The 15,080-nt window shown below is 38.8% G+C and overlaps 1 protein-coding gene and 1 long non-coding RNA gene across 4 annotated transcripts; both read right to left on the minus strand.

Annotated features, from left to right (window-relative positions):
- Positions 1-4,619: 4,619 nt before the first annotated feature.
- On the minus strand, positions 4,620-6,571 carry LOC147544714 (uncharacterized). Its single transcript, XR_015224281.1, has 3 exons — positions 6,474-6,571; positions 5,220-5,332; positions 4,620-4,860 (listed from the first exon to the last, which is right to left on the minus strand). It is a non-coding gene; the product is annotated as an uncharacterized LOC147544714 (long non-coding RNA).
- Positions 6,572-10,792: 4,221 nt separating this feature from the next.
- On the minus strand, positions 10,793-15,040 carry LOC147544715 (Ubiquitin-associated/translation elongation factor EF1B protein). 3 transcript variants are annotated; one of them, XM_086636382.1, is made up of 6 exons: positions 14,673-15,040; positions 14,482-14,534; positions 14,228-14,392; positions 12,634-12,735; positions 11,745-11,898; positions 10,793-11,120 (listed from the first exon to the last, which is right to left on the minus strand). In XM_086636382.1, the coding sequence occupies exons 1-5, from the start codon at positions 14,857-14,859 to the stop codon at positions 11,764-11,766; spliced, it is 642 nt and encodes a 213-aa protein (XP_086492508.1). In that variant the 5' UTR covers positions 14,860-15,040; the 3' UTR covers positions 10,793-11,120; positions 11,745-11,763. The 3 variants fall into 3 exon arrangements, with proteins under 3 accessions (XP_086492508.1, XP_086492507.1, XP_086492506.1); XM_086636381.1 differs by having other exon boundaries at positions 10,793-11,129; XM_086636380.1 differs by lacking the exon at positions 10,793-11,120 and having other exon boundaries at positions 11,488-11,898.
- Positions 15,041-15,080: the final 40 nt, after the last annotated feature.

The following is a 15,080-nucleotide window of genomic DNA, read 5'->3' on the forward strand; positions in this document are numbered from 1 at the left end:
TGCGAACAGAATTTAACGAGGTTCGGCTTTAAAGCCTACGTCCTCGGGCGAACAAGAAATCTTTATTGAAGGATAAATGAAGACGACTCACACAACCCGCAAGTTCGTCCCAAGATGATACCGTATAGAATTAACCTTCTATACTAAATCTTCGACGACCGAGAAATTAAACACCGCTCAAAATTATGAACAAATTTCTCTCTCACTTGCTCCCTCTCTAGCTCTCTCTAAAGAAGAGTTGTTGTTGAGTTGTTTTTTGATTGTGTTGATGGTGATGTTTTGATTAAGCACTCAATCCCTCCTATTTATATATTATATAAGCCGGTGGAATTGAAACCGCCATCCATCAATTTGGAAATTTGCTTCAATTGGAAATCCCAATTCAGAACCGCCTATATCCAAAACCGCCACAAGCCATCTTTCACAAACCGCCTCCAAGAAACCGCCTATACCCTCTCACAATTCTCCACCTCGTACACAATTTGATACACTTCAAATTTTGGACGAACACCAGGATACTCCTTGTAAGATATATCTGCTTCTTGTAGCTTCATCTGACTGCACCATATGACCATGGCTGTCTACGTACCCTTTTACAGGATCAAGCCTACCGTAGTTCTACCAACCCTTCCCATAAAGATTACCTTGTCGCCATTACGCCCTTTCGGGCAACTTAACACGAGCCGATTTGCAGCAATTCCAGACAATGCTGAAACTTGCTACACGTCACCACTTTAGTCAACATGTCCGCGGGATTCTCATCTGTGTGTACCTTCATGAGAGCAACATCACCTTCCTCTATGACATCTCGTACAAAGTGATACCCGACATCGATATGCTTAGTGCGAGCATGATGAACCTGATTCTTCGCCAAGTGGATCGCACTTTGACTATCACACCATAAATCTACGTGCTCCTGCTTAATCCCTAGATCATCCAGAAGACCCCACAACCACAATGATTCCTTTACACCCTCGGCCATAGTCATATACTCGACCTCCGTAGTAGATAACGCAACTGTAGATTGTAACATCGATCGCCAACTAACTGGAGCACCATGTACCCTAAATACATAACCAATAGTAGATCGTCTTCTATCTAGATCGCCAGCATAATCCGAGTCAACATAACCGCTTACCTGACATGTGTCTCCACCAAAGCACAAACCCGTATCAACGGTACCCTTCAAGTACCTCAACACCCACTTCACAGCTTTCCAATGTGTCTTCCCCGGGTTTGCCATAAACTTACTAACCACACTGACCGCTTGTGAAATATCCGGACGAGTACACACCATAGCGTACATCAAACTGCCAACTGCACTAGCATACGGTACACGATCCATATGATCCTTCGCCACCGTAGTAGTGGGAGATTGTTTTCCCGAGAGCCTGAAGTGTGGTGCCAAAGGTGCTGACACCGCCTTCGCATTCTGCATCCCGAATCGAGAAACTACTCGTTCGATGTAACCTTTCTGACTCAAGTACAGTTTCTTACTTGACCTCTCTCTCTTAATCTCCATTCCCAGTATCTTCTTTGCAGCGCCCATGTCTTTCATCTCAAACTCTTGACTGAGTTGAGATTTCAACTTATTTATCTCCACCATGCTTCGAGAAGCAATAAGCATGTCATCCACATACAAAAGGAGATAAATAAAGTCACCTTTGCGAAGCTTCTTGATGTATACACAACAATCATAGTCACTTCTGCGAAAACCATGCTTTAGCATGAAAAAATCAAATCGTTTGTACCATTGGCGAGGGGATTGTTTCAATCCGTAAAGAGACTTCCTCAAACGACATACTTGATTTTCTTTACCCTCAACCTTGTATCCCTCGGGTTGAGCCATATAAATTTCTTCTTCCAAATCTCCGTGCAAGAAAGCGGTTTTAACATCGAGTTGTTCTAGCTCAAGATCACTATGAGCAACAATACTCAATAGCACCCGAATAGAAGTATGTTTCACGACTGGTGAGAAAATCTCATTGTAGTCGACCCCTTCTTTCTGTGCATAACCCTTGGCCACTAGTCTTGCCTTATACCTTGTACCCTTGATCTCGGAAGAATCCTCTTTCTTCTTGTACACCCATTTACAACCAATAACAGACTTACCTTCGGGCAATGGGACAACCTCCCATGTCTTGTTCTTGTGAAGAGACTTCATCTCTTCTTCCATAGCAACCAACCAACTCTCTCTTTCCTCCGCAGTAATAGCTTATTTGAAGGTGACCGGCTCGTCGTCTTCCACCGAGAGTGCATATTCAACCACATTTGCCTGCCTGTAATGCCTAAGAGGTTTGTCTGACCCTAACCTCTGTACCGGCTTATATAACCGTTTAGGCCTAGTGTGTACCGAAACATCCTGCTGCTGTTGTTGTAAAACTTGTGTACCTTCTCCTTGAACCTCCTCATGATCGGGTTCATCAATTTCCTCATCCCGAGTACTATCCTGATGCTCCACCTGATCATGATTCCTAGAAACCCGTTGGTCTTCGGCTTCTACTTCCACTACTTGAGCTTTAGTAGACCCAACATCACCACAACTAGGCACCGTAGCTTTCGCCATAGCTACGATAGATGACTCATCAAACACCACATCTCTGCTGATTACAAACTTTTTATCTTCCGTACACCATAGTCGATAACCCTTGACTCCTGTAGCATATCCTAAGAAAATTGCCTTATTTGCTCTATTGTCAAGTTTGTTACCTTTAACATGGTAATAGGCCGTACAACCGAAAACCCTAAGTCCCTCGTAATCTGCATGTTCAACTGACCACACCTCGTAAGGTATGCCCTAAAGAAGAATGTGGAGACCTGTTCACAATATAACAAGTTGTAGCAACATATTCTGCCCACCATTCTATGTCTAATCCCGAATTGGAGCGCATACATCTAGCCTTCTCAAGTAGTGTACGGTTCAATCTCTCTGCGACTCCATTCTGCTGAGGTGTGTTTACTACTGTCCAGTGCCTCACAATGTCTTCCTGATTACAAAACTCCTTGAATGCCCCATCCGTGTACTCGGTCCCATTATCCGATCTTAACGTCTTCAGCTTTCGACCAGTTTTGTTCTCAACGATTGCTTTCCACACCAGGAACGTGTTGAATACCTCATTCTTATGCTTCAGAAAATAAAGCCAGACAAATCTCGAATGATCATCAACGAATGTAACAAAATACCTGGAACCACCCTTGGAAGGTAACTTTGCCGGTCCCCAGACATCGGTATGTACGTAGTCTAATACCTCTTTGCTCCTGTGCTTGCTTGTAGAGAACGTCACCCTGTGTGCCTTCCCGAACACACAATGCTCACAAAACTCCATGCAAGGCTTCTTCATGTCCTTCAACAAGCCTTTCCCGCACATCAAAGATAGACCCTTTTCTGACATATGCCCAAGGCGCATATGCCAAAGCCTCGTACTAGCCGTTGGATCCCTTCCACTGATTCCTACTGCTACATCTCCAGTAATTGTTGTCCCCAAAAGTTTGTATAAATTACCATAACGAGTACCTCTCATTACCACCAAAGAACCCTTAATGATTTTTATGGAGTCATTCTCTATAATTATCTTACAGCCGTTCCGCTCCAACACACCAAGGGAAATTAGATTTTTCCGCAAATCAGGTATGTGTCTTACGTCCGACAATGTTCTCACCACTCCATCGTGCATCTTGATACGTATTGTTCCGAGTCCTACAGTTTTACATATACTATCATCACCTAATATAACTGTACCACCATCTATACTCCTATAGGTAGTAAAACACTCCCTATTTGGACACATATGGTGTGACGCCCCTGAATCAAACATCCACTTATCGGAGATGTTCTCAGACACCTCTGTTACCGAGAAACATTCGTCAGGGTCTTCTGACACATATCTCGCCTCTTGCATCTCTTGTTTTCCTTTGTAGCCTTCGTTCTTTTGCTTCAACTTTCTCTTTGGACAAGCCGCTTTAAAGTGGCCAAGTTCACCATAACTAAAGCACGTTTTCTTGAAAGAGCCTCTAGATTTGGATCTAGATTTCCCGCCCTTTCCCCTTTCATTACTCCTCCCCCTCGTTACAAACAACCCTTATGCTTGTTCCTTGTCTACTCCACCTGACGCCATACTGTTAGTAGCAACCTTACGAAGGTCATCCGCTAATAACGAATTTCTCGTCTCTTCCATGCTTAGACTATCACCAACAAGCATCAAAGTTTGAACAAGGTTCTCATAGGATTTAGGCAATGAAAGTAACAATATGAGGGCACTACAAAAAACTAGGTTATTAGCGACGGTTTTAAACCGTCACCAATAAGATAAAACCGTCGGTAAAAGCATTACCGACGAGAGGCAAAACCGTCGCTACAAGAGGGGTCGGCAATACTATTACCGACGGATGTTGCGACGGTTTATGAATGTCGTCACTGATACATCATGACGGTTTTTTTAGTAACCTTCCGTCATTAAATTTTTAAAAAAAACGTTCTGATCCTTATTACAGACGGTTTATAAACCGTCACTAATAGGTATTACTAACAGATTCTTAAATTTTATTTTTCAACACGGTCCCTGTTTTTGAACTGGCAGAATGCTTAACCCTTAAAGGTAATTCCTTCAAACACGCCAAAAGAAGCAAAAGCTCACATTTATTCAACCAAACAAATATTCACATCTACATTAAACAAAGACATCTCAAAAATGTCAAACATGAAAAAGAACCATTTTAAATTGTATTCAAAGATATGACACATGTAAAAAATGCATACTATAGTGTCTACTACTTTTTTTTTATGAACATAGTGTCTACTGCTTGATGGCCCTAAATCTTCGTCCAAAATAGTCCTTGTCCTCTCAAAACTCCATGTATAACCTGCATAACAAGATTTATCAACGTAAGAGTAATAACAAAATAATAAATAAACAAATTATACAAATGTATAAAGTTTCATTCATGATAATTCACTCGGGTATGGTGTTGCACCAAGGGAATAACTCGTTTCAGGCTTGATTTCACAAGTTACTCAGGTGAATCGGTCGATTCAAACTAATTATTACTAAGCCAAGAACTAATGAAAATCGAACTTCAGAAGACATATGAACTAAGTGTGTACTATGATCCGGAATCAATGTACGATATAACTAAAGGGTATTGGATATTGAAGGTTGAACGTTATTCATTTTTTACGTTGTTTTAAGCCAGAAGGCATTAACAAATATTAAGAGTCTAACCTGCAAACGAACTGGACTGCCTCGATCAGGTTCCATCACTTGAGCGAAAATATTGTTTAGACCTGAATCTTCGTCCAAAATAGTCTTTGTCCTCTCAAAAGTCCATGTATAACCTGCATAACAAGGTTTATCAACGTAAGAGTACTAACAAAACAAAAAATAAACAAATTATACAAATGTATAAAGTTTCATTCATGATAATTTACTCGGGTATGGTGTTAGGAATAACTCGTTTCAGGCTTGATTTCAGAAGTTACTCAGGTAAATCGGTCGATTCAAACTAATTATTACTAAGCCAAGAAGAACAAATATATAATATATATCTCTGTCAATGGTATGAATCTCCTGAATTATTAGATGCTTAATTGGTACAAGTATGCGTAATACGAATTTCTGCAAACTATTGCACTGTTAGTAATTTTAGGGCAAATGGATTATCTTGCTCAGTCGAAACTGGTCAGATCACATTATCGGTTTTAGATGGCAGCTATGCTGTTTACTATGATTACAGATGAATAACAAGAATAAGTTCATTTAAGGTTGAGAGGAGATAGAGATAATTGTTTATTATGCTATATAGCTACCATTAGTAATGGAATTTACTGTGCAGGGCTATCCGGACATTCTACGAGGAGTTACCATAAACCCATTTATAACAAGGTACATGCCACCATTCGACGAATTTGAACTGAATCGATGTTGTCTTCCAGGAAATGCAACAATCCGAGTGGCTTCTTCAACATCATTTCCTGCCGTTCCTGGACCGTCGATATTCTCGTAACAGGAAATGCAACAATCCGAGTGGCTTCTTCATCTAGTCATAGTGATCAAATGGTAGTTTCAAAGGGTGGAGTTCTTTTTGTGCCAGCCGATACAGAGATTACTGTGACAACTGACATTGCCACCATGGAAGGAATTGGTTTGCAACTCTATAGGGCTGGAGTCAATAGCAGGTTCTTGTCCCAACCCACGCTTGCGCAGGTTGTATCGTAGTCTCGCTCTCATACTTGCTTGTATCAATATAGGAAAAAACAGTGAAGTAAATCAAATGATGCGTATACATGTAATCACAAGTAGTCGAGTTTAGCACGTGAATATTTGAGGAAATCTGGTAAAATTTTATGCAGTTAATGTAAAATGGGCTTTCAATTTTTGTTGCTTGTGGAAAAGTCCCTACTGTTTTAGACGATTATTGACATGCACAAATAACTTCTCTTCTATGCAGATAAAAGATAAGAGCTCTCGTGTACTAACCTTTGGACTAAATCGTCTTCCATTTCTTTGGAGAAAAATGTTTCTTTGCAAAGCGATAGAGAAGTTGCAAAAGCTTTTGCAGCTAAGCTGAGTGTCACCTTGTAAAGGAATTCATACAATTTTTCATTCTAATCCTAACATCTCGAAGTCGAAATCAAATTAGTAAAGAAAACGAAGAAGTTGCAAGTTAATACCTTGAAAGCAGCAACCGGTTTAGAAAAAATATATCGCAAAACCACCCCAGTGTCATGTAATAATGAATAATTAAGGTCGATTAGGAAAAAGACAGATGATAGAATAGTACTGTAAAAGCTTTAGGTAGACTGAACAGAGAAGAACGGCTCCTGCAAGTTTTGGATGTGGATTTTCCATCCCTATATTAAGGAGATGAATTTCGATGAGTACCCAATAAGCACAATTCAAAATGGACAAGAGCTTAGAGAAAATAAGGACATTCATACCATAAACCCTAATAGGATAATAAAACTACAACCCTTTCATCTAAAACTTAAATAAACTTTTCTATATAGCCCAATTTACTTAAACAACCACAAAATAGGAAACCACAAAAACCCACTTCTTAAAAGAGAAATTCAATTGTATAAACTAGTATTCCAAATTGGAATGTGAAATTGATAAAATGGATTTGAACTAGGTTAGGAATTGATAAAATGATAAACCCTAAACAATGTCTTAATAAACCTTGAGCAATCATTCAACAATTCTAAACCCTAAAGAACAAGAAAAAGAAGAGCAGTAGAGAGAGAGAGAGATTTCAATGAAAACAAAAGAATAACAAGAAAACAGGTACATAGGATGGGAATTGATCAAATCTGAGTCAGGTTCGATCAATTTTGCACATGAAACTAGGTTAGGAATTGATAAAATCATAAACCCTAAACAATCTTTTAATAAACCCCGAACAATCATTCAACAATTCTAAACCCTAAAGAATAAGAGAAAAAGAGGAAGTATAGAGAGAGACGTTAAGGAAGTAACAAAAACAAAATAATAACCAGAAACAAATTGAGTGCTTACCAAGTCTGGAGATCGAGATGGAGAGGGAAAGCTAACGATGGAGAAGGAGAGATGGAGAAGAGAACGAGCGAGGAAGAGACGGCAGCAACAAAACGTGGAGAGAGAAAGTGAAGGATTTTGGAATTTTGCAAATGGGAACTGTTTTGGGCAATTTTGGAAAGTCGCGGGTTTTTGTGAAATTTTCGCTCCTTCACACTGCCGACGGAATTTAGTTCTCAGAGACGTCGCTGACAACCAATAACGATGGTTTTCACAAACCGTCGCTAATAGACAAATCAATTTTCTGTTCCTTTCTTGCGACTCCGTCGGTAGAGGATATTTTTTCTGACGGAGTGCTGAGAAACGGGTTCGAAAAAGGTCTATTACCGACGGTTTTCTCTAGAACCGTCGGAAATGGTACAATTACCGACGGGTTAAGCAAAAACCGTCGGTATTATCCCGTCACTAATGCCCCATTTTTTTGTAGTGGGGCTTGGTCCTCATCCTCAACCTTAACATCAATATCCTTCAAATCTGAGATAATCCTGTCAAAACTATTCACATATTCCTGAATAGAAGAACCCTCTTCCATTCTACATGTGAATAATTTGGATTTTAAGTAGACCCGATTCGTTAAAGTTTTCGTCATGAAATTATTTTCTAGCTTTAACCACACACTCGCCGCCGTTGTTTCTCCGTCTACTAGGAACGCCACGTCCCTCTCAAGACACAACATAATGGTTGCCCGTGCTTCGAGATCTAACTCTTTCCAATCCTCATCTGACATATCTCCTGGTTTCTTTCCCGTCAACGTCTTGTGTAATTTCTGCGAGATTAGCAGATTCTTCATCTGCATCCGCCAATAAGAAAAATTGTTTTTCCCATTGAACTTCTCTATCTCATATTTCCCTGATTTGACTGTACCACTTCTCGATCCCATCTTCTCTTCGTTCAATCTCAACAAGGCTCTGATACCAATTGTTAGAACTAAAAGTCGCGGAAGCTACCGAACCTATCCTAGAAATTGATCCGATCCTGAAGATTAATTGAAAAGCTAAGCCAAAATCAAATATGCGAACAGAATTTAACGAGGTTCGGCTTTAAAGCCTACGTCCTCGGGCGAACAAGAAATCTTTATTGAAGGATAGATGAAGACGACTCACACAACCCGCAAGTTCGTCCCAAGATGATACCGTATAGAATTAACCTTCTATACTAAATCTTCGACGACCGAGAAATTAAACACCGCTCAAAACTATGAACAAATTTCTCTCTCACTTGCTCCCTCTCTAGCTCTCTCTAAAGAAGAGTTGTTGTTGAGTTGTTTTTTGATTGTGTTGATGGTGATGTTTTGATTAAGCACTAAATCCCTCCTATTTATATATTATATAAGCAGGTGGAATTGAAACCGCCATCCATCAATTTGGAAATTTGCTTCAATTGGAAATCCCAATTCAGAACCGCCTATATCCAAAACCGCCACAAGCCATCTTTCACAAACCGCCTCCAAGAAACCGCCTATACCCTCTCACAACTTGTTTAGATGAGAGCCATGTATTATGGTTGTTAGAAGATAATATGTGATCGAATGCTTATCTTTTGACAATAAAGGTTCGCGTATGAAAAATGAATCTTCGTTGTTATCTGACATTCCGTGTAATTGTTATTTTCTTCTGGCAAGGCAAAGCTCGAGGTAAAAAGCTGGCTTCTGCAAACAACTTAGCTTTGTTTCTCTGATCGGAGAAAGGCTCATGCAGAGCTGAATCAGATCCTCCTTTCTGCTTGTCTCGAGGCAAAGTAGAGTTCAAGGTGTTGATCTGACTTCTGCAGACTTCTCCACAATTCAAGGTGCCTAAGAAACTCATGACGACGTTCAACAATCACTTTGGTTAGAATTTGTCTCAGGTGGTAGAGATTTGTGGGATCCACCTCCCGATGTCTTTATCGAGGGTTTGTTCGCTGGACACATGAGTGTCGGCAAGTGTAACTCAAGTCAATCTGTTGACTTCTTGACTAGTAAAATCTGACCAATATTTAGCTCAACAGTTACAATCTTACAGTTGCTATATAGCTCAAGAGCGAGGTTTTTATTCAATAATTTGCAAGTAGGAGATCATTTGTTCAACTTTAAGTTTTATTGCAACTGTTCAACTTTAATTAACACGCGGGACTAAAGAAGACATGAATTAGCAAACTCTAAAGGCCAGAGAGAAAAAAGAATTTTTAGAAAGCCGTTTCTTTCTCCATACCTTTTGAAATGAAAGGTCAGGGTCATCTTCGTATAGTATCTCATGCAAAGGTATGTTCCCTATTCATTAGCAATCCTAATGAGATATTTTCAGTAAATTATTTAAAATATTCATTATATTGAAAATACTATTTAGTCAGGTCTAATCTTAATCTTGGTAGTCTGCTGTACTTATATTTGGTGGAAACAACTCATCCTTTGCAGGAAGTCAGGAACGATCCGGGTCCAAAACAACAGAGCAATCGTTTTGGACTCTCACGTATTTGAGGGCCTCATATTTCGAATTGTATGTCACTTCCGATTTCCGAATAATAATTAGCAGCATTATCTTAAGTAACCTTAAAACATGATATAGGCTGTGGTTTAGTGGTTAAGAGTTTAAAAAGGATTCAAATCTTCGTCCGAGCACCATTAAGAATTTTATCTATTTTTTTGTAACATGCATTACATAAGACCCAAATTTTGACTTCTCTAGGGGCCTCTCAAATATTTCGGACGGCCTAATCATTTGTTATTGACTATTTTTTCGCCAATAACGGATTTGTTCAGAGTCCTGTTAAAGGAATTATTTTAAGGGTCATGGGCTTTTAGTCCATAATAATATCTTAAAAGGGTTTAGAGCTTGTCAAAAAAGTAGATTTTTAGTTCTAACTCATCTTATGATAAGGAAATAACCTATCCTATTACTATTAGCATCAGAAACCCACTTAAGGACTTGTCCGAGTCAGATTGGGCACTTGTGATCAACTAGAGTCCTCCGATTGATTATAAAGAATCTATACCTAGAGAAAATCAGAGCCTACTTGTAGTAGGTAAATTTGTTTTTTTTTTACTCCTCTCCCAGCTCCAGCATTCAAAATGCCTAATTTCTTTTACTAGTTTTTCTTTGGGCAATTTACAGATATTAATTAGAGATTGCAATACGTTCTTTTGACATTTAATGGATGGAAAGGTTTAGGTTATAAGATGTATTGGAATTGGAGTCGATTTCGGATCGGTTTGACGATTCAAACCTAGAAAAGAAGAAGAAGCTCTAAAAAGAACCAAAACAAAACCTGAAGAATTAGAAACTTTAAAAAGAACCAAAAGATGAGATATAAACAAAGCGTTGAATCAATGAATCCTTTATTTCGTTTTTGGTGACAAGTGAGAAGTTGAAGAACCCTCGATTTCAATTTCAATCTTCAATCTATAAACCCTAATGTCGGCTTCTATAGTTCCTTCGCTGAATTTGCTATTAGAGAGGAGGAGAAACAAGATGATAGAGATTAGAGAGAGATGATGAAGAATTGAAGATTCAAATACTACCAGTATGAATCACGGCTCTCTCTAGCTTTAGTCCAACTGTCAAACCCAGCTTCCCTATTCTTCTTTTCTTCCTTCTGCCGAGACTTAACATAAATTTCATGTTCAAACATAACATTAGGTGTAAGGAAAACGTAAAGTTTCAATATACGAATATTTTTAATGTGAAACATATGTAGGCCACATTCTTTTAACTCGATTCAGGCCTCCGAAATCGCAGGGCCGGCCCTAGACTTACGATCATAGTTTCTTCATGGGTTTTTTGACAAATTACCATTGAACAAAAGATTATGTAACTATGACATTGGAACCTTTACCTAATCCAAGTCATAGATCACCCATTTACAACGAGAGAGAACTATCCCTGCTTTTGAATTCAGGATTTCCACACTTGAGTCTCAAAGAACCATCATATCAAACTTTAAGAACATTTAGATACAGATATTAATTCTCTAAAATCTGCATTATTAGAAGACACTGATAACCAAAAGAGTAAGGGGAAAAGCCCACAATTACATATTTAAGGAGGACTCAGTATGGGTTTTTCCATAACGAAAAATACTAGTATAAAATACAATACTGAGAGAACCTAAACCTGGAATTACTTATATGCATGTACGTAGTCAGCATAGCATCACACGACTACAGAAAGAAGCTAAAATAGTATACAACAGTAATATTGAAAAAAACTACAGCCATACCGTAGATGTGTGTACGTCTTTATGTAGAACTATTGAGGAAATGAACAATTGCCTTGTCTACATCATTATCATACATAGCTAAGGCCTCAGTAACACTGTTCGATGGGAACCCCATATCCCTCAGAGTTTTGTAGCCATTAACAAATTCCCTAACCTGAACAAATGGTTTAGTGTTTCAGCTAAATGCAGTGCACAGAAAACACATAATAAATACAGATATGGGATGTTGATTCGAGCATAAATACATGCAAGGAATATTAAGCCTCTCAATACGCAGTTATCCTGTAAACATGCCTTGTTAAATGCGCAAAACCACATAAAACCCAGGCACCCACCTAAATTTTATTGAAAATTACCCACCTTTAGATTTGTAAAAAAAAGGACTAAACCCCACCGCCTTTTGATTTCTAACCTTGCAATTAGAAGAATGAGCTAGATCGGCAGTGAGGGCAGGACAGGTTAAAAGAGACTATAGTTGGAGACATGAAGTCCCTTTCCGAAAATTATTAATTCTAGAAAGAGGGCATTAGATTGGTGAAGAAGGTACTTGGAGAGAGAGAAGGAATAATAATTCAGTCCCTCCCCAAATTCTTTCGATTTACATATAAAATGACGTGATTTTTGTGCTAGAGGGAGCACTCCCATAACAATTCTTCAAAAGATAGGGGAATAGCAGGTTATCACTAAGATTCTCGTCCTTCCTGGATGGTCCTGCCTTGTTTAATAATCCAATCAATGGAATGTTTCTATAACTTAAGTAAGACTAAGGTTGTGGTGCTACAATGTCCATCTTCAAGATGGCAAGAGATCTCAAAATTAGACTTATCGAATAATTAACTATAACTAAGTGCACTGAAAATATTTTTTACATAGGAAGACAGACAGTTACCTTGGCCGGATCATCTCCAAAGTTTGCAACTGCAATTGGCACAGCTTCTCGGTCTAATCCTGAAGCAATGTATTTGGTCACCACTGGGTCCGTGGCAGCGCCCTGTAGTATTAAATCTGGTCATATCCAGTTGTTTGCTCAATAACGATAAAATTAAAAAGAGAACATTGTCCGTGGCAGCGCCCTGTTGTCTAGGTTTTGAATGGACTGATAAAATTTAAAAGAGAACATTGTCGGTTTGCCTGATATGGTAATACCATCTTAAAAGAACTAACCTAGACAACAGACGAAAGAAGATGACACTTCAATAGGCGACCATCAAACTAGTTGTTCTGGTCAGACATTTCTCCCTCTTGTCTTCAGTTTTTGGGATCAATTTTTAAATAATATAAATATAATATACAAGGCCTTTTTTGAAAATAGAGATTGTAAATTTCACACTGTCTATCGGTTTCATGCCAATGCCCATATATACTTAAAAGACAGCAAAGATCCCTAAAACCAATGAGCTTAAAGGATTCCTTAAAGCAGAAGAAACTTTTATCCAATAACATTAACCTACAGCAATACACAGTTCCCTTACACTGAATGAATGAAAAGAAATATCAATAAAAATTGTAAACTTTCTTAGGAGTAGCAAGTGACCAGATAAAAAAGTAACCACAGTGAGCTGATATATATCACAAGCAAGATAACTATGATTTGAAACGATAATTCATTCAAAGGAAAGGGTACACTTTCTATCTGCGGTGTTGTTCAAAGCAATGACATAGTATAACCTTTGGTTGACCATCTGGGTGAAGTTGGAGAACGGATACACTGACAAAGGTGAATTTCTACAGGTGTATATCACCAACAGCGGAGCACTTATGAGAGGGGTGTTTTACTTTGGTAAATTAGTGAATTCTATGTAGAAATGAAGGTGAATCTATCAACCATCACTTCTTCCATTGTAGCCGCTCCTATGAGTTATGGGTTTACTTCCTAAACTAGATCCAAGCAGATTGGTGCAATCTAGAGATGATTTCAGACCTAATGCTTCAGTGGAAAAGGGTGAAGGTGCCTGCGACAAGAGTAAAGCTTTGGAAGTTGATTCCTCAAGCAATATATTGGGCATCTAGTCTTTTGTTTTCTCATTTCATGTAAGCTAGGAGGCCATTATGACTGTTTCGTAACGAAGCTACCTTAGCTAGTTCAAAACGCCAAGATTGATTGCATGTTCTAACGTTTGCTTCTTTTCTTTTTCTTTTACATGTCCCATTCATTTTCATAAAAATTAAATCGCAGTTTCAAAAACGAAAATTTAACTTAAAGCGTATGTAGCCTTTGTTCCCCTATCGCAATTAAATATTTACGAAAGATATCCCATATATAACTTGATTATCATTTTTTCTCCAATATAGAAGAGACCGAATTCCCGAAACTTCACATCAAAATGCAAAATCTATGCAATAATTACGGCGCAGCTGATTGAAATTGAGACCACTAGAACCTCAAAAATGTCTAATTTGTAAGTATATATCCTAACTATTATGAGAAATGTAAGAATCGAAAACAAAAAGTTGGAAGACATTGACTCGGAACGATAATTTACCATAGAAGAAGTTGATTCCACGGATCTAGGAGGGGGATTTTCAGACCCAAATCGACTCCAGTTCTGATTAACCTTTTCAGCCTCTGCAAGTATTTTCTTCTCAAAGTCGAAATCAAACTGGAAACTGCTCCTAGGAATTTCACCCACATAGGAAGACAACTGGGGCTGCAAATTTAATGAGCAAATTAAATCAAAGCGCAAAATCGATTTGATTTGGAAACAGAAGAGCATTAAGGTTAAAAAGAAAGACTTACAGGTGGAGTAATCCGATATTCCGGTTTAATTGTAACCCTAATTCCTAATCCTGCTGCAAATAAGAAAACGGGTCTCAAATATCAATTCAGTAATACCTAAAATCAAAGCAAGTAAATATATAAATCAAAAACATGGATTGATGGACTCCAACGGTAGAGAGAGAGAGAGAGAGAGAGAGGGAGAGATGTACATGAGGCGGAAGGAGCGGAGTTCTGGTGGAAAGAAGAGGTCCGGCCGGTCGGAGGGACACCAGGATGACCGGAAGTACCGAGTCTAGGATAGAGAGAGGAAGAGTCATGGGTTGTGTTGGTTGGTCTGTACATAGGGATGTGGGCATCATATGGTGGCCCTGCTCTCGTTCTGTAATCGTAATCCATTGCCGCCGGACAGACCGATCTAGAGAGAGAGAGAGAGAGAGATGAAGAGAGATCGGTTGGGGTCGGCAGAGTAAAAATATGCGGAAATTTGCTCAAATGCCCCGATTTGGTGGCATTTGATCAATTTTGCTTCAAGTGGGAAAAGATTTGTTGTTTGGACTCCTTTCGTACAATTGAATTGACTCCTTTTTTTTTAGTGTTGCGTTTTGGATTCCTTTTCG

The sequence above is a fragment of the Eschscholzia californica genome, unplaced genomic scaffold (assembly GCF_041429995.1).
Source record: "Eschscholzia californica isolate CP2 unplaced genomic scaffold, dmEscCali1.0.p SCAF_4, whole genome shotgun sequence".
Taxonomy (NCBI): domain Eukaryota; kingdom Viridiplantae; phylum Streptophyta; class Magnoliopsida; order Ranunculales; family Papaveraceae; genus Eschscholzia; species Eschscholzia californica.